Source organism: Rutidosis leptorrhynchoides, chromosome 4 (assembly GCF_046630445.1).
Source record: "Rutidosis leptorrhynchoides isolate AG116_Rl617_1_P2 chromosome 4, CSIRO_AGI_Rlap_v1, whole genome shotgun sequence".
NCBI classification, from domain to species: domain Eukaryota; kingdom Viridiplantae; phylum Streptophyta; class Magnoliopsida; order Asterales; family Asteraceae; genus Rutidosis; species Rutidosis leptorrhynchoides.
In genome coordinates this window covers 187082679-187099469 of record NC_092336.1, presented here as the reverse complement: position 1 = coordinate 187099469, position 16791 = coordinate 187082679, and the positions used below count along the sequence as shown (strand labels likewise).

The 16791-nt window shown below is 35.2% G+C and overlaps 1 protein-coding gene across 1 annotated transcript; it reads right to left on the bottom strand.

Annotated features, from left to right (window-relative positions):
* Window positions 1-9906: 9906 nt before the first annotated feature.
* Window positions 9907-11052, bottom strand: LOC139841287 (uncharacterized). Its single transcript, XM_071831513.1, has 2 exons — window positions 10754-11052; window positions 9907-10642 (listed from the first exon to the last, which is right to left on the bottom strand). Exons 1-2 carry the CDS (start codon window positions 11050-11052, stop codon window positions 9907-9909), a joined length of 1035 nt encoding a protein of 344 aa, XP_071687614.1.
* Between the last annotated feature and the right edge of the window lie 5739 nt (window positions 11053-16791).

The window sequence follows — 16791 nt, the reverse complement described above, 5'->3', positions numbered from 1 at the left end:
GAAGATGACAAGATGGAAAAGTTAGCACGAATGTATTTGAAGGAAGTCGTCTCCAGACATGGAATACAAATCTCTATTATCTCTGATAGGGATGGCAGATTTATTTCAAGATTCTGGTAGACATTACACAAGTATTAGGAACTCGTCTAGACATGAGTACTGCCTATCATCCACAAACTGATGGGCAGAGTGAAAGGACGATACAAATGCTTGAGGACATGCTACGAGCATGTGTTATTGATTTCGAAAACAGTTGAGATCAACATCTACCGTTAGCAGAATTTTCCTACAACAACATCTACCATTCAAGCATTGAGATGGCGCCGTTTGAATCACTTTATGGTAGAAAGTGCAGGTCTCCGATTTGTTGGAGTGAAGTGGGGGATAGACAGATTACGGGTTCGGACATAATACAAGAAACTACCGAGAAGATCATCCAAATTCAACAACGGTTGAAAACCGCCCAAAGTCGACAAAAGAGCTACGCTGACATTAAAAGAAAAGATATAGAATTTGAAATTGGAGAGATGGTCATTCTTATAGTTGCACCTTGGAAAGGCGTTGTTCGATTTGGTAAACGAGGGAAATTAAATCCAAGGTATATTGGACCATTCAAGATTATTGATCATGTCGGACCAGTAGCTTACCGACTTGAGTTACCTCAACAACTCGCGGCTGTACATAACACTTTCACGTCTCGAATTTGAAGAAATGTTTTACTAAAGAAGATCTCACTATTCCGTTAGACGAAATCTAAATCAATGAAAAACTTCAATTCATCGAAGAACCCATCGAAATAATGGATCGTGAGGTTAAAAGACTTAAACAAAACAAGATACCAATTGTTAAGGTTCTATGGAATGCTCGTAGAGGACCCGAATTCACCTGGGAACGAGAAGATCAGATGAAGAAGAAATACCCGCACTTATATCCAGAAGATACGTCAACACCTCCAACTGCTTAAAATTTCGGGACGAAATTTATTTAACGAGTAGGTACTGTAGTGACCCGAACTTTTCCATGTTTATATATATTAAATGAAATTGATATTTACATGATTAAGTGTTTCCAACATGTTAAGCAATCAAACTTGTTAAGACTTGATTAATTGAAATAGGTTTCATATAGACAATTGACCACCCAAGTTGACCGATGATTCACGAACGTTAAAACTTGTAAAAACTATATGATGACATATATATGGATATATATATAGTTAACATGATATTATGATAAGTAAACATATCATTAAGTATATTAACAATGAACTACATATGTAAAAACAACACTACTAACTTAATGATTTTGAAACGAGACATATATCTAACGATTATTGTTGTAACGACATTTAATGTATATATATCATATTAAGATATATTAATACATCATGATATCATGATAATGTAATAATTTAACATCTCATTTGATTTAATAAACAATGGGTTAACAACATTTAACAAGATCGTTAACCTAAAGGTTTCAAAACAACACTTACATGTAACGACTAACGATGACTTAACGACTCAGTTAAATTGTATATACATGTAGTGTTTTAATATGTATTCATACACTTTTGAAATACTTCAAGACACTTATCAAAATACTTCTACTTAACAAAAATGCTTACAGTTACATCCTCGTTCAGTTTCATCAACAATTCTACTCGTATGCACCCGTATTCGTACTCGTACAATACACAGCTTTTAGATGTATGTACTATTGGTATATACACTCCAATGATCAGGTCTTAGCAGCCCATGTGAGTCACATAACACATGTGGGAACCATCATTTAGCAACTAGCATGAAATATCTCATAAAATTACAAAAATATGAGTAATCATTCATGACTTATTTACATGAAAACAAAATTATATATCCTTTATATCTAATCCATACGCCAACGACCAAAAACACCTACAAACACTTTCATTCTTCATTTTTCTTCATCTAATTGATCTCTCTCAAGTTCTATCTTCAAGTTCTAAGTGTTCTTCATAAATTCTACAAGTTCTAGTTACATAAAATCAAGAATACTTCTAAGTTTGCTAGCTTACTTCCAATCTTGTAAAGTGATCATCCAACCTCAAGAAATCTTTCTTATTTACAGTAAGATATCTTTCTAATACAAGGTAATACTCATATTCAAACTTTGATTCAATTTCTATAACTATAACAATCTTATTTCGAGTGGAAATCTTACTTGAACTTGTTTTCGTGTCATGATTCTGCTTCAAGAACTTTCAAGCCATCCAAGGATCCTTTGAAGCTAGATCCATTTTTCTCATTTCAAGTAGCTTTATCCAGAAAACTTGAGGTAGTAATGATGTCAATAACATCATTCGATTCCTACATATAAAGCTATCTTATTCGAAGGTTTAAACTTGTAATCACTAGAACATAGTTTAGTTAATTCTAAACTTGTTCGCAAACAATAGTTAATCCTTCTAACTTGACTTTTAAAATCAACTAAACACATGTTCTATATCTATATGATATGCTAACTTAATGATTTAAAACCTGAAAACACGAAGAACACCGTAAAACCGGACATACGCCGTCGTAGTAACACCGCGGGCTGTTTTGGGTTAGTTAATTAAAAACTATGATAAACTTTGATTTAAAAGTTGTTCTTCTGGGAAAATGATTTTTCTTATGAACATGAAACTATATCCAAAAATCATGGTTAAACTCAAAGTGAAAGTATGTTTTTCAAAATGGTCATCAAGATGTCGTTTTTTCGACGAAAATGACTACCTCTTTAGTAATTGACATGTAACTTAAATTTCTGACTATAAACCTACACCTTTTCGGTTTAGATTCATAAAATAGAGTTCAATATGAAACCATAGCAATTTTATTCACTCAAAACGGATTTAAAACGAAGAAGTTATGGGTAAAACAAGATTGGATAATTTTTCTTGTTGTAGCAACGTGAAAATTGGTAACAAATCTATATTAATCATATCCTAGCTAACTTATATTGTATTATACATGTATTCTAATATATTATGTAATCTTGAGATACCATAGACATGTATGCAAATGTTTTGACATATCATATCGACCCATGTGTATATATTATTTGGAACAACCATAGACACTCTATATGCAGTAATGTGGGAGTTAGCTATACAGGGTTGAGGTTGATTCCAAAAATATATATACTTTGAATTGTGATCTAGCCTGAGACATGTATACACTGGGTCGTGGATTGATTCAAGATAATATATATCAATTTTTTTCTGTACATCTAACGTTGGACAACTAGTTGTAGGTTACTAACGAGGACAGCTGACTTAATAAACTTAAAACATCAAAATGTATTAAAAGTGTTGTAAATATATTTTGAATATACTTTGATATATATGTACATATTTGTTATAGGTTCGTGAATCGACCAGTGGCCAAGTCTTACTTCCCGACGAAGTAAAAATCTGTGAAAGTGAGTTATAGTTCCACTTTTAAAATCTAATATTTTTGGGATGAGAATACATGCAGGTTTTATAAATGATTTACAAAATAGACACAAGTACGTGAAACTACATTCTATGGTTGAATTATCGAAATCGAATATGCCCCTTTTTATTAAGTCTGGTAATCTAAGAATTAGGGAACAGACACCCTAATTGACGCGAATCCTAAAGATAGGTCTATTGGGCCTAAAAACCCCGTCCAAAGTACCGGATGCTTTAGTACTTCGAAATTTATATCATATCCGAAGGGTGTCCCGGAATGATGGGGATATTCTTATATATGCATCTTGTTAATGTTGGTTACCAGGTGTTCACCATATGAATGATTTTTATCTCTATGTATGGGATGTGTATTGAAATATGAAATCTTGTGGTCTATTGTTACGATTTGATATATATATAGGTTAAACCTATAACTCACCAACATTTTTGTTGACGTTTAAAGCATGTTTATTCTCAGGTGAATACTAAGAGCTTCCGCTATTGCATACTAAAATAAGGACAAGATTTGGAGTCCATGTTTGTATGATATTGTGTAAAAACTGCATTCAAGAAACATATGTCGATGTAATATATTTCTATTGTAAACCATTATGTAATGGTCGTGTGTAAACAGTATATTTTAGATTATCATTATTTGATAATCTACGTAATGCTTTTGAAACCTTTATTGATAAAATAAAGGTTATGGTTGTTTTAAAAATGAATGCAGTCTTTGAAAAACGTCTCATATAGAGGTCAAAACCTCGCAACGAAATCAATTAATATGGAACGTTTATAATCAATATGAACGGACATTTCAGAACATATCCTTCAATTGTGAGATCATGTCATATGCACTATGATGCTCGAAATCCTTTTGGAGTTCTGGTATCATAGTCCCAAGCATGAGGCAAGAAACTTGCACCGAATCAGTGCAATATTTCTCCCAATAAGCCATGCCTTCCGTATCATCCTCGTCCGGTTGATCTGGAATGGGGTCTTCCAACACATACGCCCTATCCTCTAGTTTGAGGACAATTCTTAGATTGTGAAACCAATCCATGAAGTTCGTATGTTGAGTTTATCCTTTTCGAGGATTGACCTCAATTATAGGTTGTTAAAGTTGATTGGTGCGTTTGGAATGTTGTTGTTATTAGCGGCCATCTACAAAATTTAATAAAGTTGTTTAAGTATCAATTTTAATTTAACAATCAATACCCTTTAAATCCAATTGATATTTATTAAATTTTATTATCCAACGGTAAACCAAATTTCGGTTAGGTGACCTTTATCCCGTCATTTGATTTAGCTAGGTAGTCATTATATGACAATTGCAATCCTTTTGCAACTTCTATGTTATGGGATCATACAATCCTTTTGTATGGCATATTTATCCCATCAACGCCTATTTGTTCCTTATGCTTCGGTGACCCTAAGTTCATGATTCTCAAATCAAGTCGTCCTACTTGTGTAAACGTGTGAATTCAACATACAAGTGGTTAGGTGACCTTTATCCCACAAGTGTGCGAAATGTACCTTAATCATATTAGTTTGCTCATAATGGTTAGGTGACCTTTATCCCATCATGAGTTCCCTAATATGCCTAAGTGTCACACAATAAGGATGGCGTTTAACTTGTTTACCTTGTTAATTAATGGAATTTAAGTTTTCATAATTTCTAGTTTAAGAAAACTTTTATGCCATACACCAACATGCATTTAGTGTATGGTACATATGAAAAACCATTTTCATTTCTTGTAATTAAGCCAATTACTTGATATAAACCATTTTATATGTATGATCCTTATCATGTTCTTAATAACCGTTTATTAATGTCCTTTTAGCCATTTTTAATTTAACCAATTAAATTGTCGTTTTGCATGTCGTTAATAATGTTTAATTTAACCAACTAAATTGTCATTATGCTTGTTGTTAACTTGTGATTTACTTGTAGCAACCAAACATACAAACACAAAAAACAACCATGCATGCAAAACAAATATGTTCACAATCAAGCCAATTTGGTGGACATTTGTTTAGCCGAAAACAAATGTCACCGGTTAAGGGGTTATAACACAAAGTAGGAGATTTTAAATCTCCCACTTAATCTTGCATCCAAATGCTTCTTCTTGTGTTCTTCAAGTCTTCATTATCTTCATCATTTTACAAAATATATCCTAATACATTTTGTCTAAAAAATAAAATTACAACCTAATCTATTTTACATACCAAATATAAAATAAATTACATAACCAAAATGATATTACATACCAAATGAATAATTAATATTACAAACCAAATGAATGAATAATAAATCAACCAAACATTCAAACATCCAAACACAAGGTCAAGGCTTGATTGTGAACTTCAACATACAACAAATATGTCTAAAATGCAAGTTCCAAACCCTTTTGGAACTCCTTAGAAATCGGCCAACCCATTAAACCCATCCAAACCCATTTGTTTTTGTAATCTACTTTCATGCATGTTCATAGATTGCAAATATAGTGGGTTTAAACAAACATCTTGAAGCATATTTCAACAACTTCGGCTCTAGATACCATTGATGGGATTTAACAAGTACATGTATCTTAAAACCATTTAAGAATTAAATTAAAGCGGAAGCATGTAATTACCAATTTATGACTTGTTATACTTTAACCATTTAAAGTTAAATCCCAAGTAGGATCAAGTTATGAAATATGCTTACAATTTAAAAGGATGTTTAGAGATTATACCTTCTCCAAGTTAGTAGGTTAATAAGTGATGATGAAGATGATGAACAAGTGTGTAAAACCCAAGCTTTTGTGCTCCAACACTACCCTTAATTTAGTTAGGATTTAAGACACTTAATCACCTTAAAACCAAGCTTGAAACACTCTCCTTTTGCACCCAAGAAATTTGGACAGCAGCTATGTCAAGAGATGATGATGAATGAAGCCTCAAAACTATGAAACCTCAAGTTGTTATACCCCAAACTTATCACCAACACCCTAGCCTTTGGTTAAGATTTAATTTACACTTGATATGAACTTGCAAAATCAAATTAATAACTCTTCTTTGCTTCACAAAACCCCACGGCAGCAGCAGCAGAAATGAGCTGAATTTTGCAGTTTTTTTTTTCACTTGAGAGAATGTGTATGCATATCTTGTTTGTCTTTGGTCAAGGGACATGCATATATGTAATTGTGCTATGTTGAAAGCAACAAAAGTGAGCATGGGTGGACTCTCTTGGAGTCCCAAATCTGCCACTCAAGTTGTGTTTATATAAAATGTTACAATTTATATAACACTTGTATAAAACCATATATATATTTATGTTACTTTCATATTCTTATAAACCATTTATAAAACATAACACAATATAGTTATTTAAACCTATAAATAACTAAATCCATATCATATATAAATTATCCAAATAATTTATCTCAAGTGATAAGATTTTAGAAACCCGATTTTCTAAAATCCAAGTGTCGCGTATTTGTTTAATGATCCAATCGTTAAGATCAAATATGTATAAGGTGTAGGTAAGTTTGTTATTGGGTATGATCCGACTTGGATCATAACATATTAGCCACATTAATTTAATATGTCTCTTAGGCATACGAAAAGCCTTCAATTAATGTTGTCGGCAGAGGTATCAGGCGTGTCAGATAGGCTCATGCGATCGCATGAGTTCTACGTTTATGGGCCATGCGATCGCATGGACTCGGATACCAGGCCAAGTTTGGGCTGCTACAGTGTCGGCCCGATTACTTTTATATATAATTTTATTTTTTTTAATTTTCTGTTTTATATTTTATAAATAAAAAATATTTATATAAATAAAAACTTATATTTTAAAAACAACCTATTAGTTTTTGTAACTAAAAGAAATTACAAACTTTTTAAATTTAAAACATAAAAATATATATATATATATATATATATATATATATATATATATATATATATATATATATATATATATATATATATATATATATATATATATATATATATATTATGTTTTTATATTTTGTATATTTAACAAAATATTTTTACAAAATAAGAAATATTATATTTTTACAAAAATATATTAAAATCTAATTTTTTTTATAGCGTTTTGCTTTGGTGTTTAAGAGATTCCCCGGCAGCAGCGCCAAAAATACTTGATGTTAAAGCGAAGGGGTACAAAATACTATTAATTTTTACAACGAAATACTATTAAATACAATACAATTTTACACAAGTTATCTATTTATTTATAGAGTGAAAATACCTAAACCTTGCTACAACACTTATAGGCAGTGTACCTAATCGTACAGCAGTGTAGTTTTTAGTAAGTCCGGTTCGTCCACATGGAACTAGCCAAGTTTAATGCTATATTTTTAAAAACTATATTTGTATAAATATATATATAAATATAAGTAGTATTATTATTATTATAAAAGGGGGTTTTTACCGTTTAATGACCGGTTTGTCGATTTTAAAACTTTAGTCGCAGTTAAAACCTAATGTAAAATATTAAAAATAAAAATAACTTAATTTAAAGCGTAAAGTAAATAACGATAAATGAAATTGCGATAAATAAAAGTGCGATAAATATAAAGTACGATAAATAAAATTGCGATAAAACTAAAGTACGAAAATTAAAAAGTGCAATAAATAAAATGATAGTAAATAAAAGTGCGATGAAATATGAAATAAAGGAATTATGCTTATTTAAACTTTCGTAATCATGATGTTCGACGTGTTGATTTTAATTTATTACCATGGGTTAATTGTCCTTTGTCCTGGATTATTTGATATGTCCATCTGGTTTTTATCCATAACAGTCCATCAGTCATAAATATAAAGTGCGAGTGTCCTCGTCAAATTATCCTTATACCCGAAGTTAAATATTCCAACTAATTGGGGACTTAAACTGTAACAAGGTCTTAATACTTTGTTAACGATTATGCCAAGTGTCCTTGTACATAATTCACCCCTGTTTTAATGAGTCCATTGACTATTAATCCATTCCCATGTCCGGTCAAATCAACGATTATTAGTACTTATAAATATCCCGCTCATCGTGTCCGATCGAGTGTATGTGGTTATTTATAATTACGTCCAATTGTAAATCTTTATATTAAATTAACGAACTATCATTCAATTAAACAAATATAAAGCCTATTAATAGCCCATAGTCCAATTTCCACAAGTGTCGTTCTTTTGTCCAAACCCCAATTATGGTACAAAGCCCAATTACCCCGTCTTTAATATTTTAGCCCAACATCACGATTACTTCGACTTAAATAAGCATAATAATAACTTAGCTACGAGACATTAATTTAAAAAGGTTGAACATAACTTACAATGATTAATAATAGCGTAGCGTTACACGGACAGAATTTCGACTTACACACTTACAACATTCGCTAACATACCCTTATTATTATTAATCTTAAATTAAAATTAAAATTATAAATTATATATATATATATATATATATATATATATATATATATATATATATATATATATATATATATATATCGTAAGAGATAGAGAGGATAGAAAAAGATGTGTGAATTTCGGCCAAAACACGTGAACTTTATAGGACCTGAGCTGATACAGTGCACCATGCAATCGCATGGTTTTTCGTCTTCCTGGCCATGCGATCGCATGGCCTTCTTTTACAGCTCACATGCTTTTGTTTTTTATTTGCCGACGGTTTTAATAAATAAATATAATATATATATAATTTTAAGAATTATTTATATATTATATTATATTTATGTGCATAGTTGACTTGTAATTTTTAGTCCGTTGCGTCGCGCGCTGAGAGTTGACTCTGGTCCCGGTTCTGGATTTTCGAACGTTCTTTCGTACTATTTAATATCTTGTACTTTGCGTTTTGCGGCTCGTACACTTGTAACTTTTAGACGTTTCTCATCAATAATTTGAACCACTTTGATTGTACTTTGTACTTTTGAGCTTTTTGGTCGTTTGCGTCTTCAATTCGTCGAATCTGTCTTTTGTCTTCACCTTTTATTATTTAAACGAATATCACTTGTAAATAGAACAATTGCAACTAAAAGCTTGTCTTTCTTGAGGGATAATGCTATGAAATATATGTTCGTTTTTAGCATTATCATCCGCCAAAACGATCCTTGGGTAAAATGTTGCGTTTAAAATACGCCAAATGTGTTATAGCGAAGCATCTAAGTTGGGCAGATTTACAACTTCAAAAAATGAAATAATATATACAAGTTCCATCATTTCACTAACACTTGAAAAATATGTTCCACTATAGCGGGCTTTTCCTTCGCTATTACAAATATGACGCGTTTAAGTATTTGCATGGACTTTGACCATTTTTGCAAAAAATATTAAACCGCGAACAAATCATCATTCTTTACTAAAGAAGTAAACGTTTATTACTTATTTACAAATAATTGCATACATATTTCTGCAAACGTGAATTATAACAACAGTTCTGAATTTCTCTGCGTGTAAATCATTGCGCAACTAACAATGTATGCGTAATATCTTTTCAACAGCGTAGCGTGCCATGCATTAGGAATGATTCTTCCGGCGATGTCTCCGAGCTTGTAAGAACCAATTGTGTTTATTGCTATTATTTGGTAGGGTCCTGCCCAATTGGGTCCCAATTTACCAACATTTTCTGCGCGGTTTGCTTCATTGTTGCATAATACCCACTCGCCGACATCAAAGGCTAAAGCACGCACCTTTTTGTTATAATACTTCACAATCTGTTGCTTATTATTCGCTTCTTTTATTGCAGCCATTAATCTGCGTTCCTGCACAAAATTTAAATTTTCACATAATGCGTCATCATTCGCATTTTCATCAAAATTGGCAATCCTATGTGTTGGCACAAAAATTTCTGTGGGAATTATTGCCTCCGAGCCATACACAAGACTAAAGGGTGTTTCGCCAGTACTTTTCTTAAATGTTGTGCGATGTGCCCACAACACATTGGATAGTTCATCAACCCATCCAGTCCGCTTTTCATTTAAGTGCTTTTTAATTTCGCTAACAATATCGCGATTAGTTACTTCGCACAATCCATTGGCTTGCGGGTGCACAATAGATGTAAATTTTTGCACGCTGTTTAATTCTTCGCACCAACTTTTAAATGGATCTTTCGATATCTGCGCACCAATATCACTAACAATTTCATGAGGTATGCCAAATCTGCAAATGAAATATTCTCATACAAAATTTCGCACTTGCACTCCTGTAATTATGCGTAGTGCCTTTGCTTCCACCCACTTGGTGAAATAATCAATTGCCACAATCAGGAACCTCACGTTTCCTGCTCCCGCAGGAAATGGCCCTACAATATTAATTGCCCATTTATGGAATGGCCAAGGCAAGTTCACTGGAATCATATCATGCCTTGATTTTCTGTTCTGTGGCGCATGCCTTTGACAACTTTTGCACCTTTTTACTATTTTTGCCACATCGCGATATAGGGTTGGCCAAAAGTAGTCCAACCGCATAACTTTAGACGCAATAGTCTTATATCCAGAATGCAGTGCACAAGAACCGCTATAAACCTCTTCAATGATCATCTCTGCCTCTGCGGGCCTAATACAACGCATTAATGGCCCGTTGTAAGATCGCGTTGGGTGATGCGATTATTGATGTAGCTTGTTACGAATTTTAGCCGGGAGAACTTGAAGATATATGTGGTGTTTTCGTATTTTTCTAAGCGGAAATTCTGTACTTCGAGTGTATGAGATATCGCTTGTTGCGGTAGTGCACGCTAGTGATTATTAGCGTGTGGTGAGATTTTAGAACTTGCGGAAGATGTTATGGATGTCGGGCTTGGTCGTGTTTCGTAGGATCATGAGTTGTGATGACAATGCTTGTCGGTGAATTATCCTACTTTCAGTTTGATTGTGAAATGTATTGTACGAGTTGGATACATGGTGTAGGAGCAAACGGTTGCGGTTGTTTTGTCTCGAGGGGTGATTACCCTTTCTCGTTGTAAACTATGATGCGTTAGTGCACGAAGCGAGAAGTTGGATGCGTGATTACTACATGTGTGACTCCACATTTGGAGGCGAGAATGTTCAAGGGGAGGTGCTTAACTTCTAGTATTGGTGCGGATCACGAGGACGTGATTCAATCTAAGTAGGGGAGAGTTGTAAGCCCAAATATTTATTGTACATAATGTATTTATGGTGTACATAAAGTGTGTGAAGCCTGGTGTCATTTAATAGCTGGCAGACTATTCAGACCTTCGTGCGTGCCGCGCACAGCCCCTGCAACAGAATTCCTGCTTTTTCTATTTTCAGTTAAATAAAGGGCATTTTGGTCATTTCACTTGAAGACGGATCTGTGGCCTTAATACCAGAATTGGATCTAGTTTTGGATCACTTTCAAATCCACACAAGCACTCTCATCCATTCTTAGAGAGAGAGAGATTTCTAGAGAGAGGAAGCTTGATTTGGGGAAGAAGAAGCTCGTTTCAAGTGAAAGCTCAAGTTTTAATGTTGTTCATATCGTTCTTGGCTACGTTTTGGTTATAGTGGTAAGCTCCAACTCCGAATTTATTTGTAAGGTTCTTGTTCATGTTTAGGGTTTGAGCTTGTTGGGGTTCTAAACCCCATTTCTCATGAAAATGGGGGTTTTGTTGTGTTACTAGTGTAAGTAAACCCAATTATTGTGTTTTTAGGGTTTGATGACGAATTTGAAAGTATTCGTCATGGTTTGGGTGTTAATTCACTATGTTGTAAGTGCGTTGGTGTTTTAGATGTTCATAAGAACATGTTTGTTGGTCAAATGGGTGTTAACCTTGATTTGGTGTTAAACTAAGTTATGGGTCAAGAATTGATGAATCGAGTACATAAATGTTTGATTTAGGTGTAAATTGGTGTTTTGAAATTATAATAACTAGTCGTTGGTGATTTTGGGCGTTTCCGGGACTTATGTCAAAATGGGTGAATTGAATTAGGTCAAATTGATGACGACACTAATTTTGGATTAAATGAATGATAAACACTTTTGTTAAGTGCTAAATGGCGTTTGGAATGATTACTACTTGAGTAGTAATTTAGTGTTAAGACCTAGGTTGGTTTAAATGGTGACAAGTATAATTTAGGTTAAATTGTACTTGTTTGATGGGTCGAAATTTCCACTCGTAGTGACATTTGGGTGAGCTCATTAGGAAGATAAATGGGCGGGGTCAAACGAGCAAGGTGACCATTATTGGAACGTGTTAGTTTTATCTAATATTATATGTTGTGAAAAGCGTTTCGTCTAAAAGTGTCGGGAAGTGGGAGATCTTTAATTGAAAATTGGAAATTTCGGACAGAAGCTGACCAGGCCTTGTGCGCGCCACGCACCCTTCTGTCATATATATATAGAAAAAAAATTTGCTGCGTATTCGGTTGGATAACGGGTTGAGTCGTTACAAGTGGTATCAGAGCATAGTCTAAGGGAATTAGGTGACCTAGGAATAGGTGCCTAGTCTTAGACTTATTGACGTTTATGCATTATATGCGGGACTTGTAGGAATACGGGTCAGACTGAGATTTAAAAGTGCCTAATGTAAGTAGGCGAACTTGGACGTTGTTTTAGTGATAGTCACCTAGGTTGTAGGTTGACTTGTTGTTGCGGTGTACTTGTGTATATTTATTATTATATTGTATATGGGTGTATATATACATGTATCTATTGGTGCGGTGTCCTAGAGATGAATCTATTGGAGAGATTCGGATGTTTGGCGGTTTTGATTGATCAAGTTCGCGGTAAGGACTTTTGTCATTCGGGCACTAGGAGTTATCGCGTGTTATCTTGTGTGGATGTTGCGTCAGTCCGGGTAAAGTACTTTGCGTGACCATGTGAAAATGGTAAGGTACGCATTTGTAATAGTGATTGATCACCATTATTACGAAAGTGTATCTTGACACCAAGCATGACATGACAAGTACCGAGCGGAGGAAACGTGGCATGGTTGGGGTAGAACGGGATGAGTTAGGAATATTTTATTGGTTCCTAGGATATAGTGGTCTCGAGTGATGTGCTTGTTCTCACATCGGATTCGTTGTGAGTCGGAAATTGTTACGGTGGTTTTGGTTAGTTAAGTGAGCGAGCCAACTCACGAGTTCGGCGCGTGCGTAGTCACCCTAGGTAGTGGGTGCACTGTTGAGATTTGTCATTGGTTGTAGTTACCCATCGTAACTAGAATGACCGATTATTGTATGCGTGTGTGTGCGTTGAGGACTTAAATTCCGTAATGGAATGCTACAAGTCTAATGATTGTAGTTTGGGGTTGCACTCGGTAGAGTGTGTGGATAGAGGATCGTGTAAGGATTATAGCTGTGAGTCTCCTTGGAATTGGCGAATCGGGGAGTCTTTGGGTCATTAAACTCATGGGAGTAGGACCCGTATGATGATGATTGCGTTAGTGTGTCAGCGTGTTATGGATTATAAGGTAACATTCCTAACGAAATATCCCTTGTTGTAGTGGTTGTGCCAATTTGCGAAAGGGAGTAAGACTTGGTGTTCCCGAGCATCTCTTTAGTGTTAGATGAAAGGTTTTGTTAGGCTATATCGTTTGGCCTTGTGGAAATTGCGGGTAGCGTGTGATCGGTAGAAACTTTCAATAAGACAATAAACCGTAAGGTTTTCGGGTAGGTATGACTTCGGGTCATTATTGTGGAGAGACGGGCGACATTCGGTGTATGGAACCCAAAGATCGAGTTTCTAAATTTCAGTAGATTGTAGTGGGAGTCTGCATGACACTGCGTCAGGTGCCCCTTTATACCTGCAAAGTGTGATGTTCAACTCCGGTGATGGTGTGATCACTTTATGCTTAGGGTGACCGTGTGATGCCCTTGGAAGCAACGGAGATTTCAATAGTGATCGACAGGTGATAGTAATTCGACGGTTGCGAAAGTCAAAGTTTAAGAGCATTGCAGAAATACTTCTTATGAAGTGAGGGATGAGCGAATCTTGTTGCTCTTAAGTGATAGACGGGTAGGAATGACCGGTGAGTCGGTGATGGACTTAATGGTCAATTAGATTGAAGGTTATGATGAAGCGTTGATATTACGGTCGATGCAAATATTGTGTCGAATTGGTCACTCTTCTCCATGAGAGTGAGAAATTGTTGATAAAGGTTCGTTGAGTGAAGGGTCAGGTGATCTCGACTGAGATGCACGACTGATTTATCGGAGTGACGTATGCTTAGGCATAGAGACGTATGTGGAACTTTGGTGGAGTTCGCTTTGCGAATGATTAAGGCAGTCGATTGTGATTTATGGTATGAAGGTACGAAGTCGTCGCGTGTACGACATCTCTAGTATATGAATAGTCTCCATGCTAGTACTAGTAAGCCGTCTCGTGTGATTGTGTTGTAGGGTTTGGAGGAGAAACCCTGTGTCGAGTGTTTATGTATTGTTTAGCATGTGGTGTATTATTGTCGCCCTGGATTAGTCCAGAGACTGGTGGTCGTGTGCGGACCGATTGATGAGAAAGTTTGTGTTCCCAGTGTGAATATTTGGGGTTACTAAAATTTCTTCGTTGAAGAATGACCCGAGTATGGAGCCGGAGGAAGTTGGTTCTTGGTCTAGAAAATATTCAGGAATGATCGGTTGAGTAGTACGTCTATGAACCGATGGAATACGGAGTTTTAAGGAAGCATAAATCCTTCTTAGTTTGGATTAATGCAAGTCATGGTTCACGACGTAGTGGATTTTAGTAGATCGCGTTGGGTGATGCGATTATTGATGTAGCTTGTTACGAATTTTAGCCGAGAGAACTTGAAGAGATATGTGGTGTTTTCGTATTTTCCTAAGCGGAAATTTTGGACTTCGAGTGTATGAGATATCGCTTGTTGCGGTAGTGCACGCTAGTGATTATTAGCGTGTGGTGAGATCTTAGAACTTTCTGAAGATGTTATGGATGTCGAGCTTGGTCGTGTTTCGTAGGATCGTGAGGAGTGACGACGATGCTTATCAGTGAATTATCCTACTTTCGGTTTGATTGTGAAATGTATTGTACGAGTTGGATACTCGGTGTAGGAGCAAACGGTTGCGATTGTTTTGTCTCGAGGGGTGATTACCCTTTCTCGTTGTAAAATATGATGCGTTAGTGCACGAAGCGAGAAGTCGGATGCGTGATTACTACATGTGTGACTCCGTATTTGGAGGCGAGAATGTTCAATGGGAGGTGCTTAACTTCTAGTATTGGTGCGGATCACGAGGACGTGATCCAATCTAAGTGGGGGAGAGTTGTAAGACCCAAATATTTATTGTACATAATATATTTATGGTGTACATAAAGTGTGTGAAGCCTGGTGTGGTTTAATAGCTGGCAGACTGTTCAGACCTTCGTGCGCGCCGCGCAGAGGTAAGGGTGCGCGCCGCGCACAGCCCCTGCGACAGAATTCCTGCTTTTTCTATTTTGAGTTAAATAAAGGGCATTTTGGTCATTTCACTTGAGGATGGATCTGTGGCCTTAATACCAGAATTGGATCTAGTTTTGGATCACTTTCAAATCCACACAAACACTCTTATCCATTCTTAGAGAGAGAGATTTCTAGAGAGAGGAAGCTTGTTTTGGGGAAGAAGAAGCTCGTTTCGGGTGAAAGCTCAAGTGTTAATGTTGTTCATCTCATTCTTGGCTACGTTTTGGTTGTAGTGGTAAGTTCCAACTCCGAATTTATTTGTAAGGTTCTTGTTCATGTTTAGGGTTTGAGCTTGTTGGGGTTCTAAACCCCATTTCTCATGAAAATGGGGATTTTGTTGTATTGCTAGTGTAAGTAAAACCGATTATTGTGGGTTTAGGGTTTGATGACGAATTTGGAAGTATTCGTCATGGTTTGGGTGTTAATTCACTAGGTTGTAAGTGCGTTGGTGTTTTAGATGTTCATAAGAACATGTTTGTTGGTCAAATGGGAGTTAACCTTAATTTGGTGTTAAACTAAGTTATGGGTCAAGATTTGATGAATCGGGTACATAAATGTTTGATTTAGGAGTAAATTGGTGTTTTGAAATTATAATCACTAGTCGTTGGTGATTTTGGGTGTTTTCGGGACTTATGTCAAAATGGGTGAATTGAATTGGGTCAAATTGATAACGACACTAATTTTGGATTAAATGAATGATAAAAACTTTTGTTAAGTGCTAAATGGCGTTTGCAATGATTACTACTTAAGTAGTAATTTAGTGTTAAGCCCTAAGTTGGTTTAAATGGTGACAAGTATAATTTAGGTTAAATTGTACTTGTTTGATGATTTCCACCCGTAGTGACATTTGGGTGAGCTCATTATGAAGATAAATGGGCGGGTTCAAACGAGCAAGGTGAGATCCCTTAACTATGGGATGTTT

Excerpts from the sequence above, each read along its gene's own strand:
- LOC139841287 (XM_071831513.1), bottom strand. The coding sequence starts at position 11,052 with ATGCGTTGTATTAGGCCCGCAGAGGCAGAGATGATCATTGAAGAGGTT. Across the intron at positions 10,643-10,753 it reads GCGGGAGCAGGAAACGTGAG|ATTTGGCATACCTCATGAAA; the intron begins GTTCCTGATTGT and ends TTTCATTTGCAG.